The sequence below is a fragment of the Ambystoma mexicanum genome, chromosome 6q (genome assembly GCF_040938575.1).
Source record: "Ambystoma mexicanum isolate Mex_15411 chromosome 6q, UKY_AmexF1_1, whole genome shotgun sequence".
Classification (NCBI taxonomy): Eukaryota; Metazoa; Chordata; class Amphibia; order Caudata; family Ambystomatidae; genus Ambystoma; species Ambystoma mexicanum.
Genome location: NC_090937.1, coordinates 717,232,129 through 717,259,174, shown reverse-complemented (window position 1 = coordinate 717,259,174; position 27,046 = coordinate 717,232,129). Strand labels below are relative to the sequence as shown.

At 48.5% G+C, this 27,046-nt stretch overlaps 1 protein-coding gene across 3 annotated transcripts in view; it reads left to right on the top strand.

Annotated features, from left to right (window-relative positions):
- The window catches only part of SLC10A7 (solute carrier family 10 member 7), a 1,071,777-nt gene that overhangs the window by 858,204 nt on the left and 186,527 nt on the right, over positions 1–27,046 (top strand). For all 3 annotated transcript variants that reach the window (XM_069631237.1, XM_069631239.1, XM_069631238.1), the window contains exon 10: positions 7,119–7,192. In XM_069631237.1, the coding sequence (XP_069487338.1) occupies positions 7,119–7,192 (74 nt within the window). The remainder of the gene's footprint in view (positions 1–7,118; positions 7,193–27,046) is intronic.

The window sequence follows — 27,046 nt, the reverse complement described above, 5'->3', positions numbered from 1 at the left end:
ATGTATGCTGTTGTGGTAACGGGAGGTCTTGGAGGCCCACATCTGCAGTGTTTAATGTGCGGTATTTGATATGTCATTTATAACATGCCTGCACACATGCATTTCTAGGCACAACCAGATTAGATTGGTACTTTAAAGCGTGCATATCCGTGTTATTTCTTTGTTACAATTTGATGAACGGACAGCTTTTAAGTAACTTTATGAAGGGCAAGTGGTCTTCTAAGGTGCAGTCTCATCGGGTTAAGGATTCTCCAGAGGTTGGTTGTCAGTAATGAGAAGGAGGAACCTCCTTTTATTCCGGTTGAAGCATTGCTCTGTCGCTAGAGCTGCTTTGCTGGTTTGGAGAGTTCAAAAAGACGCACATAGCATGAACATCTTCCTGGTGGATTCTGGACCTTTGCTGTTGAATTCTTGGTGGACAATACATAGGGCTTTGAAGTGGAATCTACATTTGTCTGGGAGCCAAGGGGTGTCTGGAGACCCTGGAGGAGGTGTTCCTAGCTTTCGAATATTAGGAGTCTTACTGCTGAGGTTTTCACTATTTTTTTGGTGGTTGAATAGGTATTCTGAGAGTCTTTATTAAAGGACTTTTGCATAATCTAATGTTAAGTGTACTAGAGTGATTAATGCACTGGTGCTAGGTGGAAAATATAGCATGACCTGATGCTATGGAGGTCTCTTCGTTGAGAAAAAAACACTCCTCCCAATAGCTTTATCTTTGGGTTAGAGCATGTTTACTGTCGCGGTCGGCTGCGGGCTGTTTCCCATTTCTTCTGGACACAGAGTGTCTGTTGAATGGGTTATGTTGGAGCTGCAAATCATTTATTTGGGTTTGGTCTTAGTTGATTGTTGGTCATCCAATATGTCTATTTGTGTAAGGGAATTGCATAGGTACGGTTGATTTTGAGTTGAGGCTGGCATGCGTTTGTTGACATTTTGAGCATGGGCTTTATAAGTGTAGCAGGTGAGATCTGAGTTGCTGCTGAACTCCATTAGTGGGTTCAGGTAGATATTGAAGAGTACTAGTGCAAGATTGGAGCTTTTAGCTACCCAGGAGTATGTATTGCCAGTGAGGGTGGGGGGAATGACGTGTGGTTTGGTAGGTGGTCTCTGTCCTGTTTGAGATGAACAGTGACACTAAATATAGCATGGTACCGCCAATTCTATGCCTACAAGTCTTTTTAGGAAGGGTCTGTTACTGATTGAGTTGAGTCATTGAGATGTCCAGAATTCTAAGTGTGCTTGATTTGTTGCTGTTCATCTGTAGTGTTTCCCAGGTAAGTGAGTTTACTTCCCCCCCCCCTTATTGGTTGATTGTATCTGGTATCTTTTGCATGATGTTATTAGTTTCCATTTTACCCCAAAGTTTGTTCTCTAGGACTTGCCCTATAAAGAGAATGTTTGCAGATAGTGGTAACACAACAGGCCATCTGGGTTTGCTGTTTTTTCTCTTAATAAAGGCTTCACCTATGCATTTCTGAAGATTTGTTCAATCATTGTTCTATTGATGAGTTATTCCAAGAGGGGGATGAGCACAAGCTTTTTGGGTCATGGTTGTGTAGAAAGTTGGTGGACAAGGATTCTCCGGTGATCATGCTACGTTGCTAGCATCGAGTATGTTAGTTGCATGTATTAGTGGCGGAAGACTCGTAAAGTCACTGCGGGTTCTTTAGTAGGTGCTAGTTCCTTCTCATTGTTTGCTGCTTGTGTAGTCTTTTTTTGTCTAGATGTTCTCGAATCTTTGTTATGGTGTAATTTGAAGATGAGATTCAAGATTGACTTCTGTAGGAGGTTTTCCTCTTGAATGTCTCAATGTGAGCGTCTCTTCCCCTCTTTCTGTATCTGTCTTCATTACTTGACAGAAGATACTTTGGTTTCTGCAGTACTACTGAATGTCAGTATAGCGGCCCAACTGTTATTTAGAAGTAGAAATGTGTGTCCAATAATTGGTTCCACCCAATATAAAAACGTAAGCATCACCTTGGAATATGCATGTGAATAAATCACCATTAGAGAGACGTTTGAGAGGGACATGGGAATCTGGGTGCCAGCTATATGGGGGCTCCCAGTGTGCTCCCATTTCCCTCATCACACACAATGTATTCAACAATTCAAAGTAAGCTCTATATTGCATCTCACCAGGAAATCTGTCTCATGAAAAAGGAGGGAAAGTGCCCAGCTCTACCAACTTCTTTGGGTTTTTGTGTTGGTATGGGGGATGTGGGTAGGCATCTTGGAGCAAGAGACAGACAACAGATTGTAAATTAATAATAAAGCTTTATTAACGTAAATGTCAGGATGGGAAAAAGGCCTATCTTGCCCTATACTATGGTGAGATTTCCCTACCCAACCAAAACAAAGGAAAGTCAAAATCCAAGAGTTGAACTTGGGAATCTGTGCCCAAAACCTATACTTGCCCTAACAACTGATCTATACAAAGTGTAGGGATGTCAGCAACCAACTAAACAGTGTTCAGCATAAAGTTTGGAGCTCTTTTCAGTTTGCATGTTTCTTTCTGCTCCCTTCCCCAAGTATAAAGCAGTTCCAACAAAAGCCTTGAGTTCAGGATGTTATGGACTTGGCCAGTACTCTGGGTTCCCTTCCCCAAGTTCCAAAACACAATTCAAAACACTAAATATCTCGAGGCTTCGCTCTCAAGTCAATAAGTAGTTCAAACCTTAGGGCTCCCTTCCACAAGATGCACTTCCAATGAGATAGTGTTTTCTTAAAGTTCTGTGCCTCACTTGCACCTTCCGCATATGGTTAGTCTTTGTACAACAAAATTGTCTTGTCTGAAGAATGCAGTACGTTTTGGCTCGCTTGTTAAATTTCCTCTCCAAAGTTTCATTCACTCTGGAATCAAATACACACTGGGTTAACTTTTTTTGCAAAAGTTCTATTCCCTTTTAGGTTCAATATATGTTGGTTTGTTTGTTTTAAGTTTTGCTTGATTTATAGATTAAATAAAGGAATGAACTTTACTTGAATTCACTTTTGAACTTGGCACACAATGGATTTATTTAAATTGTAAAACTTCAAATCTTCAAATGTAACAGTTTTCTTTCAGTGCGGTATTCAGAATGTATGAAGATAGCTTTATATTCAGTTCGGCATTCAAAAATGGTTATAGATTTTCATTTAGATCACTCTGTTATATTCAGTTCATTCCATTGTAATATGCCTTTGTAGTTTGCTTTCAAATGTGCCCAGTACTCAGACTTTCGATACTGTGTTTTCATGTACACGTGACCACTCTGTAACAAAGTATTCTCAATTATTTAGTGATTAACAAGTTCTATTGTTCACTATTTAGCAAGGATTCGAATCAGAGACCTTCAACAACATGTATCATTATTCACGTGACCACTCCGATACAGAAGAACCTTGCGCATAAGATCAACCACTCGCATACCGGGTTTCTGCTTTCATAGAAACTCACTAGTTGCTTTGTTGCGAGTTCCAGCAGTGCAGATCTCTCATCCTTTTGGTCTCTGCCTCAGGGCTCCACCTCCTGCTCCTCAAGCACTCTGGCGTTGGCTTCTGTCCCCAGGAGCACAAACCCTTTGTATGCCAGAAAAAGGGGCAGCCTCCCTGCATGGCTCCTCTGTCAAGGCTCATTTGGTTCCTCAGAGCCCCAGCTCCCGGGCCGCTCTCTCCTGAACCGCAGTTTGCTCTGGCCTCTGCTGCTGCTCCTTCTTTACCACCAGTGCGTCTCTCGCCACTGCTTCTCCTGCCACTTTCTCCCCTCAGGCATTCCTGATTGGGCTTTTTATACACCTGCAGCCGTTTAACAAGCTGCAGGTGGGAATGTACAATTAACCATGCTTGACAATCATTATGGGGACATGCCTGACATCTACTACTCTCAGTAAGCTTCTTCTTCGTCCCAGTACCAGAATGGTAAAAGCACCTAGTTTTCATTACTCTCGGTTGCTTCTTCTTCGTCCCAGTACCAGAATGGTAAAAGCACCTAGTTTTCATTACTCTCGGTTGCTTCTTCTTCGTCCCAGTACCAGAATGGTAAAAGCACCTAGTTTTCATTACTCTCGGTTGCTTCTTCTTTGTCACAGTACCAGAATGGTAAAAGCACCTAGTTTTCATTACTCTCAGTTGCTTCTTCTTTGTCACAGTACTTTTAGGATTTATATAGGAGGAAGTCAGGGGAATTGACTCAAAATACCCATGAAGGTAGGGGAAGGTTTGGTTTGGTTATTAGTAGGAATAGGGGGATACCAGGTCTCTCCCAAGGGCATCCTACGTCCAGTCCCCAAAGACCTTCACACCTTTAATATTTAATTATTTTGGTTTTCTGCCTAACCTGTCTGGGTTGAGAGCATCTCCTACCCTTTTTCTGGTCCATGGGATGCAGATAACAATATCCCATATCTACCCATGGAATACAGCTTTCTCCTTGGAAGGGAAGTGCGTATTACCACATTTCACCCGAAGGTAACCCAGTTCCAATCCCCAAGGATACTCCACCCAGGTAGGTGATCCTGACTTGTTTACCCACCCCAAGGGTCTGGATCCAGGAGCAATGGTCTTCCCCTGGCCACCTGTGCAGAAGATCTTAAGGGAGTGTGCGAACATCCTCAGGTCTCACACAGGTGTGTCAGAGGAGGAGAGAAAACTCTGGAAAATTAGCTCGCTGAGCCAGATGTTTTGAGGTGGGCGCCATAGGTTTGGAAAATTAGGAGATTAATGGGGGGAGGGGCGTTGCAGTGCGGCGAGTGTACAAGTGGCGTGGGGCGGTTTAGAAAAGAGTGATCACCAATTTAGAGTTGCACGTAGTGAAACAATTTTAGCCATCTAGCGGGTCTGCTATATTTATAGTATATGCCAGCCACCGGGCACTGGTTATGCTATGTGATGTGCAGCAGGTGGGTGTTGCGATCCAGAGCTAGGAGTCGTGTTGCCATGGCTGGAAGCGGCCTGAAGGCTGGAAGAAGTATGGCACCGGTAATCGAACAGTTTGCACCCATGATGAAAAATGAGTGTTACCAACGTGCTGCGCTGGTCTAGGCTGCATAGTTGTGTCGCATGGGTGGGCATGATAGGGGCTGGGGAGCTAGGGAAGCCCAAATCTGCTGCTGGCTTAGCTTTAGGGCCTGCTGGGCCTCTGCATCTAGATGAGCGCTCATATCGATTTATCGATGCCGGCCGCCATCTTTGTCTGGGATTTAAATAGTGACATTAGCCTGACATGACTGGCTGGTGGAAACAGACACGTTATTGGTTCAGAGGTTACGTTTTGTTAATCTGAGCTGTTTGCAGTGTTCTAGTGTTGGGATGGTTATAAGTATATGCAATTCAAATTATGTCAAGGCAGGGAGGTGGATCCTTGTTCTTTATTAGTTGATGACACCATAATGCATGCCCTTTAACATATATATGAGGGAGGTCTAGGTGCCCCATGTATAATAGGGGGAAAGGGTTAATATTTCTTGTATTATGCAACGAGCCACAGACTGTAGATGTCAGTTGCCAGTCACTTTGGACCTAATTTTCGGAAAATATGGCAAACAAGTTAAAATAATTAAGCATGGGTACAATGGGATGTGGTATAGGGTGCCCCTCGCGCTATGAGGGAAACCGGAACCAATATCTAGTTTCCGAGGGCTGGGTATGTGTGTGGGACACGTGATAGGCAAAATTTGCAAGTCTGGCTGCGTATAGGAGAGTGAATGAGGGCAGAGTAGTTGCTAGTTGGATTGAAGTGCAAGAATAAAGCACGGGTCCTTCAAAGGTATCTGATGTGGTGCCTGGGTGCAGCAGGGAAATGTGCGAGAGAAGCTCGCAATGAAGTCTCGTAGCTGGTAACTATACGGCGGGCGTCGGGGATATAAGGCTGCTGAGAAGGATGGCCCTAGCTGATTGTAGTGTGTATGCGAAATGAGCCAGAAAACATGACGCTGATTCGCGTCCATTTTATTCACTTCCATTAACAGCAATGAAACAGTAATGAAAGCCTATGCTTTTCTGGGCTCAGCCAGTAAACCTGTATTTCTGCTGCAAAGACAAGATCACATATTTATGTCAGATGACCAAGCCGGGGAGAATAGTTATTGTATTGTCTGCTGAAGGACAAGCTAGAAAGGGAGTCGGAGCACACTTCAGGTGCAAGGATAAGGGGGTAGTGGGAACGACGGCAAGGAGGAAAGATGGATTTTTTCCACTTCTAGCTGGAATATACCACTCTTTGTACACTTCATACGTATTGTCTGCTCTTCGGCCGAGGGCAGCATTGTAACCCATGAGGGGCTGGGATTGAAAGCAGCCCCATAAGAGATGAGGATTTTCCTCTTGGAATACAGAGTTAAAATTTGGACCCTTGGTGATGCAGTCTCACTGAGAGGGAGGACGTTCCGCTCCAGATTCCGTTAGAACGATTGATCTCTTCGCCTACCTGCTGTGGGACTAAGCAGTGTCGTAGTGGCCGAGATGAAGGTGTCTTCTGTTGCAATCATAAGAGTGATGCATTTTTTCTTTGTCTATATATAACAGATTATGTGTTTATTTTTTCTTTCTGTATGTTTTGATTAAAGGGCCTGTAACGCGCCATTTTTCTTATGACTATAACCAACGTGTTATGTGTAAGTGTTTGCCTATCTGAGTCCAATAACTAATTATGCAAGGGTCAGGAGAAAGTAAGTACGAGATCTCCACTGGTGGCCACTATAACGCAAAACACTGGGAAGGAGCCAGGTGGTGGGGGGTAGCTGGGGCTTACTAAGGTGGTAACTGGGTGAAGCTGGCAACCAGGGGAGGAAGATATGTAATGTTTTTGTATGCCATTCTAGGAATGGGTGTGCCTAACCTCCAGGAGTTAATATCACTGACCCAGCGCCTGTGTGATTTTGGTTCTTACCCAAGCATAAACTAACCTGTCCTATAAAGGAAATACCCTGTTGAGTTATTGACTCTCTCCATTAATTTTGGACAGTGCATGTCTGTATGTGAAGGCTTAACGTAATCCTCCTGTTTCATAACATAACATATGAGTACCTTAAAACATTAACTGAATTTGAAATCTCATAGTAGTTCTACTGTTTTAAAACTGTGAAATGTTTTAATAATGTTCACTTTTTTCCACAATAATTATTTTCTTGTACCTTCAGGAAAAACTCAGGATTCACTCCTGCTGATACAGTGGCAATCATTTTCTGTTCGACACACAAATCGCTCACACTAGGTAAGTGACTGAGAGAAGTCTGACAAAATATTTGACAGCAAATCTAATCATTGTGTTATCTGTAAATGATCAAATATACCAATTGGAAGAACAAAACAAAATCATATTTCTTCAGATTGAAGATGGTTGTTAATTCCATTTTAATTTGGGTTTCCAAATGGCACTCATGAACAAAATGCCTATTTTGTTTCCAGGAATGTGCAAATATTGTTAGAGTATTCATTTATGCAACGCTACATATTTTTGTGTATCACGAATAGCAATTGCTAAATTGTTGATGAAGTAAATTCTTTTTCGTTCCTAATGTGGTCCAACCATGGTTCCCAATCGCTCTTAAGCTGTGACGTAAAAATGCCCCAACATTGATGACTGAAAAACTGTATTTACTACTCAATACACGTTTTTGAGAAAATGCTACTTGACATATGTAACAAAATAGGTACTTCTGACATTGCATGGGGGAGCCTTTAAAAAATAATTGTAAAATTAGCTAATTGTCATATTTACAGGGGAACTTATACCTATGTACCGGCCAGAGATCTGTGCTATCTAACTAGTCATTGGAATCACAGGTGGGACAGGAAACTGCAGCGTCGGCCCCTTGGTAGCTAAAAGGAAAAGGAACAGAAGTTAATCCACTCTACTGTCCAAATACCTTTTAAGCAAGCTACTAGAGATATACAGGAACATGCCATCTACCTAGTGCAAAAGAATAGCAGCATATAACGTAGGAAATTACCCAGGTCCCCGGGGAGATGGGGAAAGTCTTTTTTTTATTATTATTTTTTTATTTGCTCAAAATCTGTTCTTTCAAATGTTAACAAAAATAATGAATGTTACAAAATCCATAATTCATTTCACAAATCAACAAGATACAGAGTAGCTATTAAAATAAAACAGAAAAAAGAATATTCCTTATACATACAGATACCACAAATATATCATTTCCTGAAATTGCATATTAAAACAGAAATCTAAAGATCCCTGAACACATTGATACTCATTATACAACTGGATAATTAGAAAAAGAAAGATAAAAAAAGAAAGGGAAGAAAAGGGCCACACAACATTACTTAGATCTTAGTTTTGGGCACTTCAGGAGGTCTAACATTTCAAGCATTCTTTAAAAAAAAAAAACTTCTTATTGTTTTTTGCACAACATTTAGATAACACACAACAAATAATATAACATTCATTCCGGCACGTCGTGCTGGGAGTGTTCAACGTCTTCTTTATCTGTCTTGGCGCGCAGTCTTAATCGTCCATATTCAGAGCTCTCGTTGCTTACTTGCAACTGGATTATCTTTCATTAGGACCATTGCCCCTCTGCTAACTTGGACTTTTTCTAACACTGCTCCTCATTTTCTGTTGCGTCCGTGTCTACGACTTCTGGCGCACTGGGATTGTCTGTGTCATTCACTGCCCTGGGTGCAAACAGTTCCTGTACCAATGCGTTCCATGCCAGTATCTTATCACTGCTTTTGCTTGCCCCTCTGCATAGTGCTGTAGTCCATACTGTTGTTTCGACCCATGTCCATTGCTAAGTCTGCCCACCATGCTTCTATGGCCGGGCCGGTAGTGGATTTCAATGCCATCACTATGCAACATCATACACATACAGTGTATATGTGCTGGTATACACGTGTGTGTGTGTGTGTGTGTGTGTGTGTGTGTGTGTGTATATATATATATATATATATATATATATATATGTATATGTATGCCGGTAGTAAATTTCCACGCTTCACTATTTCACTATGCGACATCATACACATACATATATACACATATACACACATCAGGTCTTTCATTTTGGCTAAGTGTGTTCTTGGCTTGCCACCTCTCGGGAAGAGTCCTAGCAGGTAAGATTCCAGTGTCCAGGCTTGCATGTGGATTCCACCCTCTGCCGCTCTTGCCTTAATAACATCCCAAAATGTTATTACTGGGCAGACCCAGAACATATGCAGCATATCCGCATTTCCCATTGCGTATCTCGGTCAGCTTTGGGTTGCTTTATTCCCCATCTTGGATATTTTACTTGGGGTAAGGTATGCTCTTTGTGTAACATAGAGCAGTGTTTGCCTGAACCTCACATTCCTGGAGACCTTCTTTATGTACCTTACGGCCCTTGACCATTCATCATCTGTGAAGTACCTCCAACTTTCCTTGTTCCTTGTGCCGGAAGTTCCTGCGTGTTGTGGCTTTTCAGGAGCAGTTCATAAAGTCTGGACACTGTGTGTCCTCCTTCAGCCACGTCGAACCATGCATCTAGTGTCTCCACTATTCCGGTGTCCTCTTGTAGATTCGGCCATCTTTTTTTTATTGTTTTTACCATGTCATTGTAGAGCATGTATTGGCCTTTATGTACACCATATCCTTCTATCAGGGTCTGTAATTCCACCCATTGTACCTACTTCCATAAATCACCGACCTGTACAATTCGTTTGGCTTCCCAGGGCTTCAGGTTGGGTATTCGCAAGTCCTGCTAGCGGGATCTGTGCCGAGTAGGGGTCCAGGGTTCCCTGGATCTTCCACGCTTTCTTCCAGAGGATCAGAGATCAGTCTGGCCAGTGTAGGGAGCGTTTGGAGTAAGGACTTCTCCATCCATATAAACTCTCTCAGGTAGCAATGCTGTAGTGCAGGCTACAATAGCAGTGTGTCTATAGAGGTCTCATCCCTCAGCCAGTGTACCACAAATTGTAGTAGTATAGTTGGAAATTTGGCAGTTTAGTCCCTCCTGACTCATAATCTCTTTGCAGTGTGTGTAGTGCCGGTCTATTCCTTCCCCCTCCCCACAGGAATTCCTGTGCTATTGTGTTTAGTTGTTTAAAGAATGTCCAGGTATATTGTGGGGTATGTTTGTGATGAAGCACAGGAGCGGGGTAGTACTGTCATCTTCAGCAGGTCTGCTCTCCCTATTATCCCTAGTTACAGTGTCTTCCAGAATGTTATTGACGTCACAATTTTCTCTAGCGCTACTTGCGTATTGGCCTTGTGAGTCTCCGTGGGGTCATGGTGTACATCTATCCCCAAACAACGGAAGGTACGCAGTGACCATGACCGGCCTAAGTTGGGAGCTGGTGTGTGCTAATTTTCTTGAGTCCAGCTACGGGGTGCATGGGGGATTTCTGTTTGTTAATGGATATACCGGACCACCTGGAAAATGCTCCTATTAACTCTAACAGATATGGTAAGTTATTTTGTGGGTCTGCAACATATAGGAGCATGTCATCTGCATAGAGTGAGACTAGATGAATGACTTTAGCTATCTTGATTCCTGCGTCACTATACTCCGCAATCAGAAAGACTGCTACGGGTTCCAAGGCCAATATGTAAAGCATTGGTGACAGCGGGCAGCCCTGCTTTGTACCCTTATGTATTCTCCATGCCTCCGAGATGTGTCTGCCCGCTTTCACCCTCGCCCTGGGGTCCCTATTTAACAACTTTATCTATCTCTGGAGGATAGCACAGCGTAGGGGCTACGTGCTCGCCTTGGAAGCAAGACACGAAGCACCACAGGTTCGATCCACGGGTCTGCGCTTAGAATCCTCTAGGTATTAAGTGTGTTATAAATAACCTATCGTAACCTATCATATCACTGCAGGAAGCCCTCCCCTATCCCAAAGTGCTTAAGCACATGCAATAGCCAGTTCCAGTCCACAGAGTCGAAGGCTTTCACTGCATCTAAAGATGCCACCACACACTCCTCATGTCTCGAGTTAGTCTGGTCTATAACGTAGTGCAGCCTTCACAAATTCCATGTGGTGTATCGCCCTTGGAAGTAACCTGTCTAGTCCGAATGCACAAACGTATGTATGACCCGTTTCAGCCTGTTAGCCAGGGTCGCTGTCAGGATTTTGCAATCCTGGTTGATCATGGAAAATGGCCTGTATGAGCCACAGTCTAGTGGTGACTTCCCAGCAATCCTTCAGGATTGGTATTGTTAGTGATTCTATCCTACTGTCTGGTAATTGACCCTGTATTGGCGCCTCTTCGTAGACTTCCAGCAATTTAAGTGGCAGCATCTGCTTGTACTTCTTGAAAAACTCACCGGGCAACCTGTTGGGTCCCGGGCTCTTCACCATCGGGAGATTATCTATTACAGCTTCTAGCTCTTCTACAGTTAGCGGGGCCTCCAGTATCTGCATCTGTTAATCGGTTAATTTTGGTAGTTCTATCTGGGTCACAGCGTCACTTATGTCCGAGATATCTGCCTCTTGATTCCCAGAGTACAGTTTCTCATAGAATTGTGAGAGTACCTGGTTGATAGCATCTTGGGTCCTCTCCTCTTCCCCCATCTCATTTTTTATTGCGTTGATCGGTTCCTTTTTTGTGTCCTGCTTGGTTAACCAGTCAAGGAGTCTGCCTGGCTTATCACCCGCTGCATGTAATTTCTGCAATTCTCCAGCATGGGGTCTTGCATGGATTCACATGCTCATGAATATTCCCCGTCGTCAGGCTGGGAATCCTCGGTAAAGAAAAAACCAGTATCAGTTTCGTTTCTGATCTGTCTTTCGCAGTAATAACCAATCACTGATCTCTGCGTCATACTGACCACAGCCAATGACTGCCCTCTACCTAAACCCCCCTCTGGCAGCCATCTTCAGATTTTTACCGCACGTTCATGTGTTGGGATCCTCGTGCTATTGCTCTCGAGCGTTAGTGCTATTTTTTCACGTTTTTTTTTCTCAAAAACTTCATTTTTTCGGTCGAAAGAGCCTCAAGCTCCACCGACTCTCTATCCGATCAACGGGGACCCGTGTCGGATTCGTCTGCGCCCCTCAAGGGTGAAGATTCGTCGAGCTACGCTTTTGGAGGACTCCAGAAGTTTCTCAGGCCCAGTCATGGCCCAGGAGAAGGGAAGCTCGACGCCCGGAAAGCTGTTCAGGGTCTGCCCTGGATGCCAGCTTCAGAACGTCTTCAAGGAGGACGAACACTCCTTTTGTCTCTACTGCCTACATGAGGACAAGACGCACGTGGAGAAGGACTGTGCGTTTTGCGGCAACATGTCGGAGCGGACCATGAAGGACCGCCATCAACGTCTCGCCAACTGGCTAGAAGGGAAGAGCCCGTCCGGCGAGAAGAAGAAGAAGAAAACCGAGCGGTCTTCTAAGACCTTTGAGGACGCCCCGGCGACGGGGGTCCAACATAAGGCCAAGCACCGCGAGTCCGCTGGCACCGGGAGCGCCGAACAGTCGGGCTCTACGGGCGCCAGGCAGGGCGCACCCTCCCCGGCACCATCAACCACGAGCCAACGCTCTGGGTCGGGTAAGAGGAAGGCCGAGCACCCGGCGAAGCTCCTGGAGAGGCCCCGGTCGAGCTCGAAGGCGGAGGGGGAGCGAGGCGGTGTCCCCCCCCTCAAGGATAAGGCGGTGAGCGCACCTAAGGTGGTGAAGGCCTTAATCCATCCGGCCAAGCCCTCTATCGAAACTGTCGCGGCGGCCCTGGCTCAGCCTGTGCAGGCTACACCAGTGGTGGCGACCTCGGGGCTCAGAGTCTCCCTGCCACCTCGGAGGGAGTCCTCTTTTGTGCCCATCGATAGGACCCCCGTGAAATCCCCCGAGGGGAAGAGAAAGGGGGGGCAGGGCGTCGTCGTAGATTCGGCTTCAATCTCGGAGGAGGAACTGGTCGAGGTCTTAAGCCACGGCCTCGGCGTGGAAGAAGACCGGCCTGTCAGGATGGATCCCGGCGCAGGTGACGACGACATTGTCGAGGGTACCGACGGGGCCCCTGATCGCCCGTCGGATTCCCCTCTGCCAGCACCGCAAGACAACTCGGCGGCCATTTTGTTGGCTATACAGTCCTTATGCTCAGAGATAAGGACGAGACTACCGTTGCCGACGGAGGAACCTCTCCCGTCGGGGGACCCAGGACCGGGACCTTCTGGTGTTCCCCCTACTAAGAAAAGAAGGATCCACCCTCCACCTCCTTTTCAGCCGTCGCGCCCCGTCCAGCCCTCCTCCCCGTCCACCCGAGGGGATGATACGGGGACTGACACGGCAGCGACGGGTACGGACGACGAGGTATACGACGAGGATGTACCGTCGTCGCCTCCCACCAGGGCTTCTCCGCCCGACGAGATTGGATCGTTCCACTCCATGATCACCAGGGCATCCGAGCTTTTTCAACTCTGCCCTGAGGAGAAGAAGAAGGAAGGTTTCCTTTATCAGCGGCGCGAGGCCAAGAGGAAGACGGTCCTCTCAGTGCCTCTATTGGACGACATTTGGGATGAGGGCCTCACCCTCCTCAAGAACCCTTCCACGACGCCAGCTAGAAGAGACCGGTACGAGAAGAAGTACCGGGTCCCGGACACGGCCCCCCTGTGCCTCCGGGCGCAGCCTACCCCAGACTCTGTCGTCTCCGCGGCGGCCAGGAAGAAAGCGGGGGGAGGTGCGGCCTCCACATCGACTTCCCCACCGGACGGTGAGGGAAAGAAATTGGACGCTACGGGACGCAGAGTCATCTCGTCGGCAGCGACGACGATTAAAGCGGCCAACGCCTTGGCTATCGTGGCCCGCTACGACAGGGAGCTCTGGTACAAACTGGCTCCCCTGCTGGACTTCCTGCCGGACGACAAGAGGACAGAGGCCCTGGAGATCCTGCAGGAAGGTGAGGTGGCTTCGGACCACGCCATTACCGTTGCGACGGACATCGCCGACACTGGGTTCCGCCAGTTGGGCAACGGCGTTTGCCTTAGGCGGCGTGGATGGCTCAAGGCTACGGACTTCCGTCAAGACGTTCAGACCAGAGTCCTGGACATGCCCTTCGATGGGAACAACCTGTTTGGGAAAACAGTGGACGATTCCCTTCAGGCCATTAAAGCGGACACTGAGACGGCCCGGGCCCTGGGAGTTCTGCAACAACGACGGACGCCCTTTCGGAGCAGCGGAGGCAAGGGCGCCTCCAAAGGTTCCGGCGGCGGTTTCTCCACCTACCGTCAAGCGGCCCGCTCGTCGTCTCAGGAGGCCTACAGAGGACGAGGCAAGTCTGGCGGACCCCGCCGTCGTCGCCAAGGAGGTCAAGGCGGCAAAGCCTTGTCGAAGCAGGATTGAACCGGCCGTGGGGTCGGGCCCCCACCGAAGCACCCCGGTAGGAGGCCGGCTGGCGAGCTTCGTCAGCGTGTGGGAGTCCATCTCCACCGACCGTTGGGTGCTGGACGCCTTGGCCCGGGGCCACGCGCTCGAGTTCCAGAGAAGGTGCCCGCGCGTCCCCCCCGTGGCCAGGAAAGAACTTCACGTCCCTCAACTTCTCCTGGAGGTAAAAGCGATGCTCAGGAAGGGCGCCATCGAACTCGTCCCAAAGAGGCTTCGGGGCTCCGGAGTCTACTCGAGATACTTCCTCGTGAAGAAGAAGACGGGGGGATGGCGCCCCATCCTGGACCTGCGGCGTCTGAACAAGTTCATCAAGGCGCAGAAGTTCCGGATGGTCACCCTCCAGCACGTCCTGGGTCGGCTGGAGGAAGGAGACTCCCTGTCGTCGTTGGATTTGGAAGATGCCTACTTCTATATTCCCATCCTAAAGGGGCACCGAAAATTCCTCAGGTTTGTGGTCCAAGGGCGTCACTACCAGTTCAAAGCCCTCCCCTTCGGACTACGGTCGGCACCCAGGGTATTTACCAAGTGCCTTGCACCGGTGGCGGCGCAGCTGCGCCGCGAGGGGATCCACGTCTACCCCTACCTGGACGACTGGCTCATCCGAGCCAAGACGAGGGAGCTCGCCATGGACCACACGGCAAGGACCGTCCAACTTCTCACGGACCTGGGATTCTCCGTGAACTACGCCAAGTCCCACCTGGTACCCGCGCAAAACGCACTGTTTCTGGGAGCGAAGCTCGACACAGTGTCCCTTCTGGCCTCCCCGTCGGAGGAAAGGACCAGGTCCATCCTGGGCAAGGTACAGCGGATGTTGGTTTCCGACGCGGCCACGGTGAGGTCCATCAAGTCCCTCCTCGGAATGATGTCTTCCTGCATCTACCTCATTCCCATGTGCAGGCTCCGGATGCGCCCGTTGCAGGAGTTCCTGGACGCGCGTTGGATCCAAACGACGGGCAGCTTCGAGGAAAGGATCACACTCGACGTGAGTTTCCGATGAGCGATCCGGTGGTGGGGCACCCGCGCGCATCTGACGGCGGGCTTGGACTTCCAGACCCCAGCCCACCAGGAGACAGTGACCACGGATGCCTCCCTGGAAGGGTGGGGAGCGCACACCGAAAATCTGCACGCAAGAGGCCTTTGGCTCCCGATGGAGAAATCCCTACATATCAACGTCCTGGAGCTCCGTGCAGTGTTTTGGGCCCTCAGGTCCTTCCTTCCGTCCCTCAAGGGCAAGGTGGTGAGGATCTTCACCGACAACACCACCACCATGTTTTACATCAGGAAACAGGGCGGAACCAGGTCCCCAGCACTGTCCAAGGAGGCGCAGGACCTGTGGCATTGGGCCATCGCCCAAAGGATTTTTCTGGTGCCGTTTCATCTAGCAGGGATAAAAAACACCATCGCCAACTCACTCAGCAGGGAGCTGCGCTCGTGCCACGAGTGGGAGCTACGGCAGGATCTAGTGGATCGCCTCTTCCGACGGTGGGGCACACCCCAGATCGACCTGTTCGCGACGGCGACGAACTCCAAGTGCCGGAGGTTCGCCAGCAGGTTTCCCCAGGCGAGGAGCATGGGCGATGCTTTCTCGTTCCCCTGGGAGGGCCTGTTCCTCTACGCGTTCCCTCCCTTGCCACTGCTAATCCGGCTCGTCAACCAGCTCAAGAGGTCACGGTGCAGGATGATCCTCGTCGCACCTGCGTGGCCGAGGCAGATATGGTTCCCGGACCTTCTGGACTTGTCAGCGTCCCCGCCAATCAAGCTGCCGGTGGACGCGGATCTACTCTCCAGAGAAGGAGGCGCCATCCTCCACCACGACCCGAAATCGCTGAACTTGCAGGCCTGGCTCCTGCAGCGCTAGAGTTTGGAGGATACGACATACCGGCCGACTGCAGAGAGGTTCTTGCAAAGGCCAGGGCGTCCTCGACTGTTAAATGCTACGGACACAAATGGAAGAGGTTCTCTGTCTGGTGCCACGCACAGAAGATTAACCCTCTACGGATTACGGCCCCCCAAGTACTGCCGTACCTGCTGACGCTGGCCAAAGCTGGACTGGCACACGCGTCCATCAAGATTCATCTTGCTGCGATCTCCCGATACACCAGAACCACGGGGCGGACGACCTTGTGGTCTCATCGTCTGGTGAAAGAGTTCATGAAGGGACCGTTCAGATCGTTCCCGCCGGTGAAGGCTCCGGCCCCGGCGTGGGAGCTCAACGTGGTGCTGACCAAGCTCATGGGACCTCCGTTCGAGCCTCTGCACTCAGCTCTGTTGAAATTTCTGTCGTGGAAAACAGCGTTTCTTGTGGCCATCACCTCTGCACGACGAGTGGGAGAGATCCAGGCCCTTTCCTGCAAGGCCCCGTACTTCACTTTTCACGCAACGAGGGTAGTGCTCAGGACGCACCCCTCCTTCATGCCCAAGGTACCGTCGGACTTCCATCTCAACAAACCCTTGGTGTTGCCTGTGTTCTTCCCGTCGCCTTCGTCGCCGGCTGAGAGGACTTTGCACTCGCTGGATGTGGCTAGAGCGCTAAAGTTCTACGTGGACCGCACGAAGTGTTTTCGGAAGACGTCACAACTCTTTGTGAACTTTGGACCTGTCAATCAGGGGAAGGCTCTCTCGAAGGCTTCCATTTCCAGATGGCTCTCCGGCTGTATCATGTACTGTCACCGGTTGGCAAACCGACCGCTGCCTGGCCGTCCGAGAGCCCATTCCACCAGAGCGATCGCAGCTACCACGGCGTTCCTATCTGGTGTGCCCCTGCTGGACATATGCAGGGCTGCTACGTGGAGGTCGACGCACACCTTCACGAAATTCTACTGCGTCGACTGGGATTCCAGGGAGGAGTCCAGGGTCGGTCAAGCAGTGCTGCGCAACCTGTTCGCCTGAGGTGAGCCTGGTGAGGAGGTAAGATGCTTAATGTTAAGTTTGATGTGATGCTTAATGTTGAGCCTTTGCCACCTCCCGTGGTTGTGCATGTGTGTACTGCTATGTATTCTTTATTCATGATATGATATGATATGGTATTTGTAACGCGCCTATACACATGTGTTTCAAGGCGCGACGAGGCAGGGAGGGGGGACAAGGGGAGACAGACAACAATCTTACTAGGCCAGGTGTCATTCAGATCGCGCAAGTGCAGGGGTGGGAGAGGGGGAAAAGTGCAAGGCGAAGGGGAGGGGGGGAAGTGCAGTACAAGGTAAGAGGCGTAACGTAATAAATAAATAAATAGGGCCAGCTGGTGGCAAGTGTGAGGTAAGTGCAGAACAAGTGCTGGGGGAGGGGGGGGGGCTGTAGGGATACAGAGACAGTCCCGCAGTGCAAAGGGGTTCCAGGGCATCAGTGCAAGTGGAGAGTGGCAGGGCCCAGGACCGAGGCCGTTTAGAGTGGTCCAGTTGCAGGATCAGTGCAGTTTCAGTGAGGAATTAATTAGCTGTTCAGCAGGGGAGAGGGAGAGAGAAAGCAGAAGCAAAGAGGAAGGTTTTGAGGTGCTTCCGGAACCGGAGATGGTTCTCCTCAAGTTTCAGGGAGGCAGGAAGGCTGTTCCAGAGGGAGGCCCCTGCCGCGGAGAGAGATCTACTACCCCCAGCTCGTTGCTTCGAGAAGCGGCTAACCCTGAGGGAATTTGAGGTGGATGAGCATGTGAATCCATGCCAGACCCCATGCTGGAGAAGGAACAAGTTACTTACCTGTAACTGTTGTTCTCCAGCATGGGTCTGGCATGGATTCACATGCGAACCCTCCCGCCTACCCCTCTGCGGCTCTTCACTTGGTCATACTGCCACTTCACGTGCTTCCAAATCTGAAGATGGCTGCCAGAGGCGGGGTTTAGGTAGAGGGCAGTCATTGGCTGTGGTCAGTATGACGCAGAGATCAGTGATTGGTTATTACTGCGAAAGACAGATCAGAAACGAAACTGATACTGGTTTTTTCTTTACCGAGGATTCCCAGCCTGACGACGGGGAATATTCATGAGCATGTGAATCCATGCCAGACCCATGCTGGAGAACAACAGTTACAGGTAAGTAACTTGTTCCGTACTTCCCATAGTCTAGCTTCCCCAACCTCTGCCAAATGGTTTTACACTGCAACCTTAGTGATATTAATCCAGCCGGTTCTTCCCCAGCTTTCCCACCCGTCTTTCTGCCCATTCTATTTCTTTCTCTATTTTAACCAGTTCTGCCAGGATGCTTCCTTTAAGCCCCCTCCCCCCCGTTTTCCCTATCTCCCCCCCCCCACCCCCCAACTATCACCTTAAAAGCGTCCAACAGGGTCCCGGACCGGTCTACACTGCCTGAGTCATGGTGGTAGTAATCTTCTATCGTGCCTTGCATGTGTTCTTGGAACTCACCCTCCAACAGTGCTTCTGCTCTCAGCCTCCACGTAGGTATAGGGGCTTTCCTATGAGTGTATTCCCATGCCGCCAGTAGCGGGGCATGGTTTGAAAGTGTTTTTGCTCTACAGTGTATGCTAGTGAATTCCCTCAGGGTTTCAGTACCGGCGAAAATGTAATCTATGCGTGTATGTGTCCCATGCGGGGCGCTGTAGTGCGAGTACCCTCTGGTTTCCCCATGCATTTTCCTTCAACCAATATCTTCCAGTTTCAACTGAACGAGAATTGTCCGTAGGGCTTTCGCTGGTGGTGCTGGCTTTATGTATTTATTGTCCGACCTGTCCAATGTCGGGTTGAGTGTGCAGTTGAAATCTGCTTCTCAAATGTAGGTCGCCTCCCTGAATGGGCTAGTTAAGGTGCAAGTGTCTTGAAGAACTGTCGCATCATGATTTGGGGACGTATGTATTGTCCAAACACACGTCTTTGTTTTCTAACATGCCGTGCGCAATGATCAACCTGCCCTCTTTGTCTTGTTCTTGCTTTATGAGCTGGAACGGGATGTTGGGGTGCCACCCACGTTAATACTCCTCTGGCATAGTTGGAATAGGTTGAGCTGTACATTTGTCCTCCACACTTTTTCACTATTTTGGACTGCTTATCTTTCCTCAAGTGGGTTTCCTGCAGCATTGTCTAGAAAACAACAGGGAAAGCTTATAAAGCTAAAGTGCACGGTACAACCGTGTTTGTCCTTTTAACCGTTAACAAAATCACATATGGTAACACAAAAACAACGGTTTTGTAGGAGAGAAGGTATTCAGGGTGCATCAAATGTATGCGAAAACAAATAGGTGAGTTAAAATGCTCACACTCGAATACATGAGAAGGAGGGCCACCTGGCTCGGCGTACCTTGCCCTAAGGAAGAACACCCTGACCCTGACGGGGCGCCTATCCCTGGGTTGCGCGTGGTGTATCGCCTACTAAAAAGATATAGAGGAGAGTACTGTCCCTCAACCTTCTATACTGGTGGCAATGTCTGGAGACAGACATGAGTAGTCCAACAGGGACATCTAAAAAGTGGTAGACTTCAGCAGGTGAGGCAGCGTGCAACAAAACTGTATATTAGATCTTGAGGCTGTTAGAATGCATGGATACAACCTGTGAGACAGGTCAACTGCTTCTATTCCATCCAGAATGTATAACTTTAATAATTCCCGTAGGTCATTGTGGTTGGAGTATGAAACAGTGCTGCTGGAGACACCACTGGAGGGTATAAAAAACACAAACCCAGCAAAAGGGCTGTAGGGGTAAAAAATGGCTCTTATAAAAAAGGTGTAGCTCACTCTGTGAAAGTGAGTGTGCTACAATTTAGCAATTTTTGAAGAATACAGTCTCTTTGGTTGGTGTAAAGAGATCACGGGTAGGTCATGAGAGCCCTCATGACCGAAAGAGGTCGACCGGTTTCGATGGCATGGGGGATTCGAACCATCTTCTTCAGGACCGTGACTTGAAAAGCAAACAAGTTTGCCAAATGTTCAGATAGATGCTGAACAAGGGGATGCTGGTGTCTCCTGTAGGGAGACAGAAAGGAGGGGGAGAGAGAAGGAGGGGCAATTACATTGATGAAAGGATGAATAAAAAACAGGCACCAATAGTGTGCAGACTTACAGGTGGTGATTGTCATGCATAGAGTGGAGCATGTCGGAGCAAAAAACTGCAGCGGTCAGAAGTTTGCAGGAATGGTGGAGGTGCCTGGACACCTGTGTAGGGTCTCAACGCCATAGGTGAGGGTAGACAAGGACAATGGGGTGAGGGGGGGGGTTTGGCCGTGAAGGAAACGAGTCTCTACAGGTGACTGATAAGCTGCTGTCTAGGTAGTGAGGGGCAGCGAATGTGCTAGTGTTGGAATTTGGTGCACTGCAGGGCAAGAAAACAGGGAGCCTCTGTGTGGTCCACAACAAGGGGGAGCTATCCCAAAAAGGTGCAAGTAAAAAATAATAAAGATAAAATGGGGGCTCTGGGCCTACCTCTTTGCCAAAGCCTATAGGCACAAGGTCTGTCTGGGAGGCGAGGGATGGCACTGGATTGCATACAGCAACGTGCTGGTGAGGAAGGAATGAATACCTGCACAATCTGGTGATGATGTGCCTGCAGGAAACAAAAAAACCACAGAATGTAGGTGGTAATAGCTCCAAAACCACATGAGTAGGAGTATAGTGCCAAATGATCTAGTGGTGTTCCATACCTATAAAGCAGGAACTGCTGGGCTCTGTGGAATCCGTGAGCTGTATCGAGCTGGTACAGCTCCCAGACAGACCTTGTGCCTATAGGCTCCCTACAGGAGACACCAGCATCCCCTTGTTCAGCATCTATCTGAACATTTGGCAAACTTGTTTGCTTTTCAAGTCACGGTCCTGAAGAAGATGGTTCGAATCCCCCATGCCATCGAAACCGGTCGACCTCTTTCGGTCATGAGGGCTCTCATGACCTACCCGTGATCTCTTTACACCAACCAAAGAGACTGTATTCTTCAAAAATTGCTAAATTGTAGCACACTCACTTTCACAGAGTGAGCTACACCTTTTTTATAAGAGCCATTTTTTACCCCTACAGCCCTTTTGCTGGGTTTGTGTTTTTTATACCCTCCAGTGGTGTCTCCAGCAGCACTGTTTCATACTCCAACCACAATGACCTACGGGAATTATTAAAGTTATACATTCTGGATGGAATAGAAGCAGTTGACCTGTCTCACAGGTTGTATCCATGCATTCTAACAGCCTCAAGATCTAATATACAGTTTTGTTGCACGCTGCCTCACCTGCTGAAGTCTACCACTTTTTAGATGTCCCTGTTGGACTACTCGTGTCTGTCTCCAGACATTGCCACCAGTATAGAAGGTTGAGGGACAGTACTCTCCTCTATATCTTTTTAGTAGGCGATACACCACGCGCAACCCAGGGATAGGCGCCCCGTCAGGGTCAGGGTGTTCTTCCTTAGGGCAAGGTACGCCGAGCCAGGTGGCCCTCCTTCTCATGTATTCGAGTGTGAGCATTTTAACTCACCTATTTGTTTTCGCATACATTTGATGCACCCTGAATACCTTCTCTCCTACAAAACCGTTGTTTTTGTGTTACCATATGTGATTTTGTTAACGGTTAAAAGGACAAACACGGTTGTACCGTGCACTTTAGCTTTATAAGCTTTCCCTGTTGTTTTCTAGACTTACTTCGCGCAACTGACCCCAGTTGCTGGGATAGATTTATTCAACCCACGCAAGAGGTAGGATCCCCCTCCCTCTTGCCAGCTGCTCACAGCAATTTTGTGTTTGTTCTCTCCACGCCATCCCCTCTTTTCACTCTCCCTGCTTTTGTTCCCCACCCTGACAAATGGCCGACGGCCACTATCTAGCCTTCGCAGAAGAACTGGTAGATGGCATCTTAGCCAACCCTTCTCTTCTGGGACTAGATCTCACAACACACAATATCACCAACAATGATGAATGGAACGATATTGAAATCCTTAAAAAGAAGATCATCCGCACCGAATTACACGGTGCACTCATGACTGAATATTTGAGGGCCCATGCTGCACCCAACGGCCTTATTATACGTATCGAACCGCGCATCTTCTTAGATAATCTCAAATACAGGAAAGATTGGTCTTTCATAGCTAATAAATGTACCAGAGACTGGCTTATACTCATCATCAACACTGCCAAAATAGTCGCAGATCAACTACTAACTGAATTGAATGAAAAAAGCGAGGCACTTAGAACCAAAATCGCTGCAGACACCTATTCGGCCAAACTCACTCTCCTAGAAACCACACTGAAAGAGTTTAAAGACAACAACCTGAATAGGAAGATTATCAAATTAAAGAAGGACCTTGCAGCCTTTACGCATGTAAAAGTCTACCCATATGTAGCCGAAGAGTATTTTACTGAGGAAGCTAAACAAGCTCGACGAGACGCTGCACAACTCCGGTTCCAAAATCTCCAAAGGTCTAATTCCAACAGATCCTGGAATAGCTCGAGTAGCAACTCCAGCACTAGCTCCAACAACAACAGATGGCAGAGCAAAAGAGTTCAGTTCAACAGCTCCAACCAGGGCACCCCCCCTGCGGTTCCTTTTTTAGGACAGCGCGGGAGAGGCCAGAACCGCACACGATGGCAGAACCACCCTCCGCCAACAGTGATTACACGGAGTCGGGGACAAGGAGTTATACCACCACTCCTCCCTCACTTATCGTGAACCTATCCGCCCATATCCTTACCAAACCCGAACAAGAGATTCTACAAAAAGGCTTAGCTTTCATCCCTACAGCCCGCTATGACCCGTTCCAGACCAGGGTAGAAGTTACTCAAATGATGCGCAAGATACGACTGAGTCAGTATTTTGCTAACCATACCTACGAAGACAAAGATGTGACGGGCCTACGCCCTCCATCACAGTACTTCGCACCGCATTGTGCAAACACCGCAGAATCAGTTACCTTTGAACAGGCATTGCTCAAAAAGATTTCCGAATTTGAATCCAATATTCCATTTATTCACAATAACTGCACCAAACCCCAACTGCTTGCTCTAACAGACTTAGCCAACAATCCAGACATCGTTATTAAACCAGCGGACAAAGGGGGTGCCATTGTCATTATGGATACCACTAAATACATCACAATGGTCACCAACTTACTTGATGACCCTAACAGCTACTGTATTATACCGAGAGACCCTATTCCAAGTTTGCAGGCTCTGATAGCACCTATCATCTACGAGGCAGAAGCTGAGGGACACATCAGCGCTCGGGAAGCCGCTTTTCTGTCCCCTCCCCACCCCCGGATCCCTGCCATGTATGCTCTTCCAAAAATTCACAAAGGGCTTACTCCTCCACCAGGCCGTCCCATTGTCTCAGGAATTAGCTCTGTTCTGGAACCCTGGTTCACAATATGTGGACTTCTTTATCAAAGATCAAGTCCCAAAAATGACTAGCTATGTAAAAGACTCCACAAATATGCTGATCCTTTTAGACACCATTACATACGATCCAGAAACGGAATGGCTAGTCACCATTGACATTGAATCCCTCTACACCCGGATACCGCAGCAAGAAACACTGCATATGCTCAGCAGGCTATTACACTCAGACATGGACCTCCATGGAGTCCCGCCTAATTTCATCTTATCTCTCGCAGAAATAGCACTGACCAAAAACTTGTTTCTCTTTGAAGATACATTTTACCAACAGATCTCAGGGACTGCGATGGGGGCAACTTTTGCCCCCAGCCTCGCCAATCTATATGTTGACTCTTTCGAACGTCAACATATCTATCCAGAGACTAATCCGTATCTCGCACACCTAATTATATGGCGGCGATATATCGATGATATTTTTGTGATATTTCGAGGCTTAGAACATGAGATAGAGGCCTTCCACATTTGGCTCAATTCCCTCAATCCACACCTTAAGTTTACTTTGGAGAGACATAGATCCAAAACTCACTTCCTCGATCTTGCCATCTCAGCAGTTAGCGGGAACCTTCACTCGAGTGTCTACAAAAAATCTACAGACAGAAACGCCCTGCTCTGCTACTCAAGCTACCACCCCAAGGCACTCAGAGACAATCTCCCCTTTGGACAGTTCTTACGGTACCGGAGGCTGTGTACACAGACTCCGGACTACACCAGACAATCTAAACAACTGCAAATACAACTGGCCGAGAGAGGTTACCCCAGGAGGATCATTAAGGACACCTGCAAAAGAGCTAGGAACATTCCACGTTCTATTACCTTACAACAACATCCTAAACCACTTGAGTCCAACACTTTCACAGCAGTATTTAGTTTCTCAACCCTGCTGAATAAAATTAAGCGGGAAGTTAAAAGACTTTGGCCCATTCTGAATACAGGCGAATCTACCATCCCCGTCCCACGGTTTGCCCTTAAGAGACGTTGCAACGTGAGAGACAAGGTTGTCAAAACCCTCAAACCGGGCCCACCCAGGGACGTCCTCACGCAGGCGACCCTTTGGAATACCCCATCCATCAAAGGCCATGCACCGTGTGGCAATTGCTCCATGTGCGCACAGACCTCGAGAACTACGCAGATAGAAATAGGTTGGAAAACACCATGGACACAGAATACATTTACCAATTGCAACACCAAGGGCGTCATTTATATGATCACTTGCCCATGCAACCTGAGGTACATTGGAATGACCATTAGGCCAGTCTGAACCCGCATGACCGAACACAAATCATGCATAAGAACGAACAAACTCACTGCACCATTGGTGACGCATTTTACATCTAAAGGACATACTGCGGACGAATTCAAATGGACCATCATTGAAAAAGTCTCACCGCCCCGCAGAGGCGGCAACTACCACAATATACTTTTCAAAAGAGAACAGATGTGGATTTATAGACTCAATACCTATTCAGAAGGTCTCAATGAACAAATCCAGTGGCACGAACTAGCAGTGTTGTCCTGAATCACCATTCCCACGCATAGCAACAGTGCTCTTCTGTCTCTACCTTCACTCCTCTAGACATATCACTAGTCCCATGAGGTATACCCTCCTCATTCTGCACAGGGTTCATGAGCTATCTTGACCACCCCATCTGGTCATGGCCTTTTGTCCCCCCTTCCCCATTTCCTCTAACCAACCATTTCTCTCCCCCCCCCTCCAACATTCCCATTTGCCTCCGGCCCTCCCCCCCCCTTTTTCTTCGAGTCCCCACGGTGCCATCTGTCACCCTTCCTCCCCTTTCTTCCTCACCCCCTCTCAGTACCTTCCCATTCCCTTTCTCCTACACTCCTCTAGACATATCTTCAGTCTCATGAGGCATACCCTCCTCATTCTGCACAGGGTCCATGAGCTATCTTGACCACCCCATCTGGTCATGGCCCTTTGTCCCCCCTTCCCCATTTCCTCTAACCAACCATTTCTCCCCCCCTTCCCCCCCCTCCAACATTCCCCTTAGCCTCCGGCCTTCTCTTCCCCCCCCCTTGTCTTCGAGTCCCCACGGTGTCATCTGTCACCCTTCCTTTCCTCACCCCCTTTCAGTACCTTCCCATTCCCCCCTCCCCACCCCCCCTCCCCCCCTCTGTTTCTCCCCCTTTCCTCCCCCGCCCCCCCCCCCCGCCCCCTCCGAGTCTCTTCCACTTGAGATCGGGCTTTAGTGCCCGATCCTTTGGAATCTAAACGCGCTCTACTCTTTTGAGAGGCGCTTGGGCTTCCTCCGCTAGCTACGTACGCGTGAGGCGTTTCCCTGGAGACAGCTGCGTCACACAGACGCCGACGTCGCATTCACCAGCGCGAGCGCGTTGCTCGCTTCTTTTTATAGGCGGTGGGCCTTATTTCTCAAAACCGCCAGTCTCGAGCTGTACCAGCTCGATACAGCTCACGGATTCCACAGAGCCCAGCAGTTCCTGCTTTATAGGTATGGAACACCACTAGATCATTTGGCACTATACTCCTACTCATGAAGCCATGTGGTTTTGGAGCTATTACCACCTACATTCTGTGGTTTTTTTGTTTCCTGCAGGCACATCATCACCAGATTGTGCAGGTATTCATTCCTTCCTCACCAGCACGTTGCTGTATGCAATCCAGTGCCATCCCTCCCCTCCCAGACAGACCTTGTGCCTATAGGCTTTGGCAAAGAGGTAGGCCCAGAGCCCCCATTTTATCTTTATTATTTTTTACTTGCACCTTTTTGGGATAGCTCCCCCTTGTTGTGGACCACACAGAGGCTCCCTGTTTTCTTGCCCTGCAGTGCACCAAATTCCAACACTAGCACATTCGCTGCCCCTCACTACCTAGACAGCAGCTTATCAGTCACCTGTAGAGACTCGTTTCCTTCACGGCCAAACCCCCCCCTCACCCCATTGTCCTTGTCTACCCTCACCTATGGCGTTGAGACCCTACACAGGTGTCCAGGCACCTCCACCATTCCTGCAAACTTCTGACCGCTGCAGTTTTTTGCTCCGACATGCTCCACTCTATGCATGACAATCACCACCTGTAAGTCTGCACACTATTGGTGCCTGTTTTTTATTCATCCTTTCATCAATGTAATTGCCCCTCCTTCTCTCTCCCCCTCCTTTCTGTCTCCCTACAGGAGACACCAGCATCCCCTTGTTCAGCATCTATCTGAACATTTGGCAAACTTGTTTGCTTTTCAAGTCACGGTCCTGAAGAAGATGGTTCGAATCCCCCATGCCATCGAAACCGGTCGACCTCTTTCGGTCATGAGGGCTCTCATGACCTACCCGTGATCTCTTTACACCAACCAAAGAGACTGTATTCTTCAAAAATTGCTAAATTGTAGCACACTCACTTTCACAGAGTGAGCTACACCTTTTTTATAAGAGCCATTTTTTACCCCTACAGCCCTTTTGCTGGGTTTGTGTTTTTTATACCCTCCAG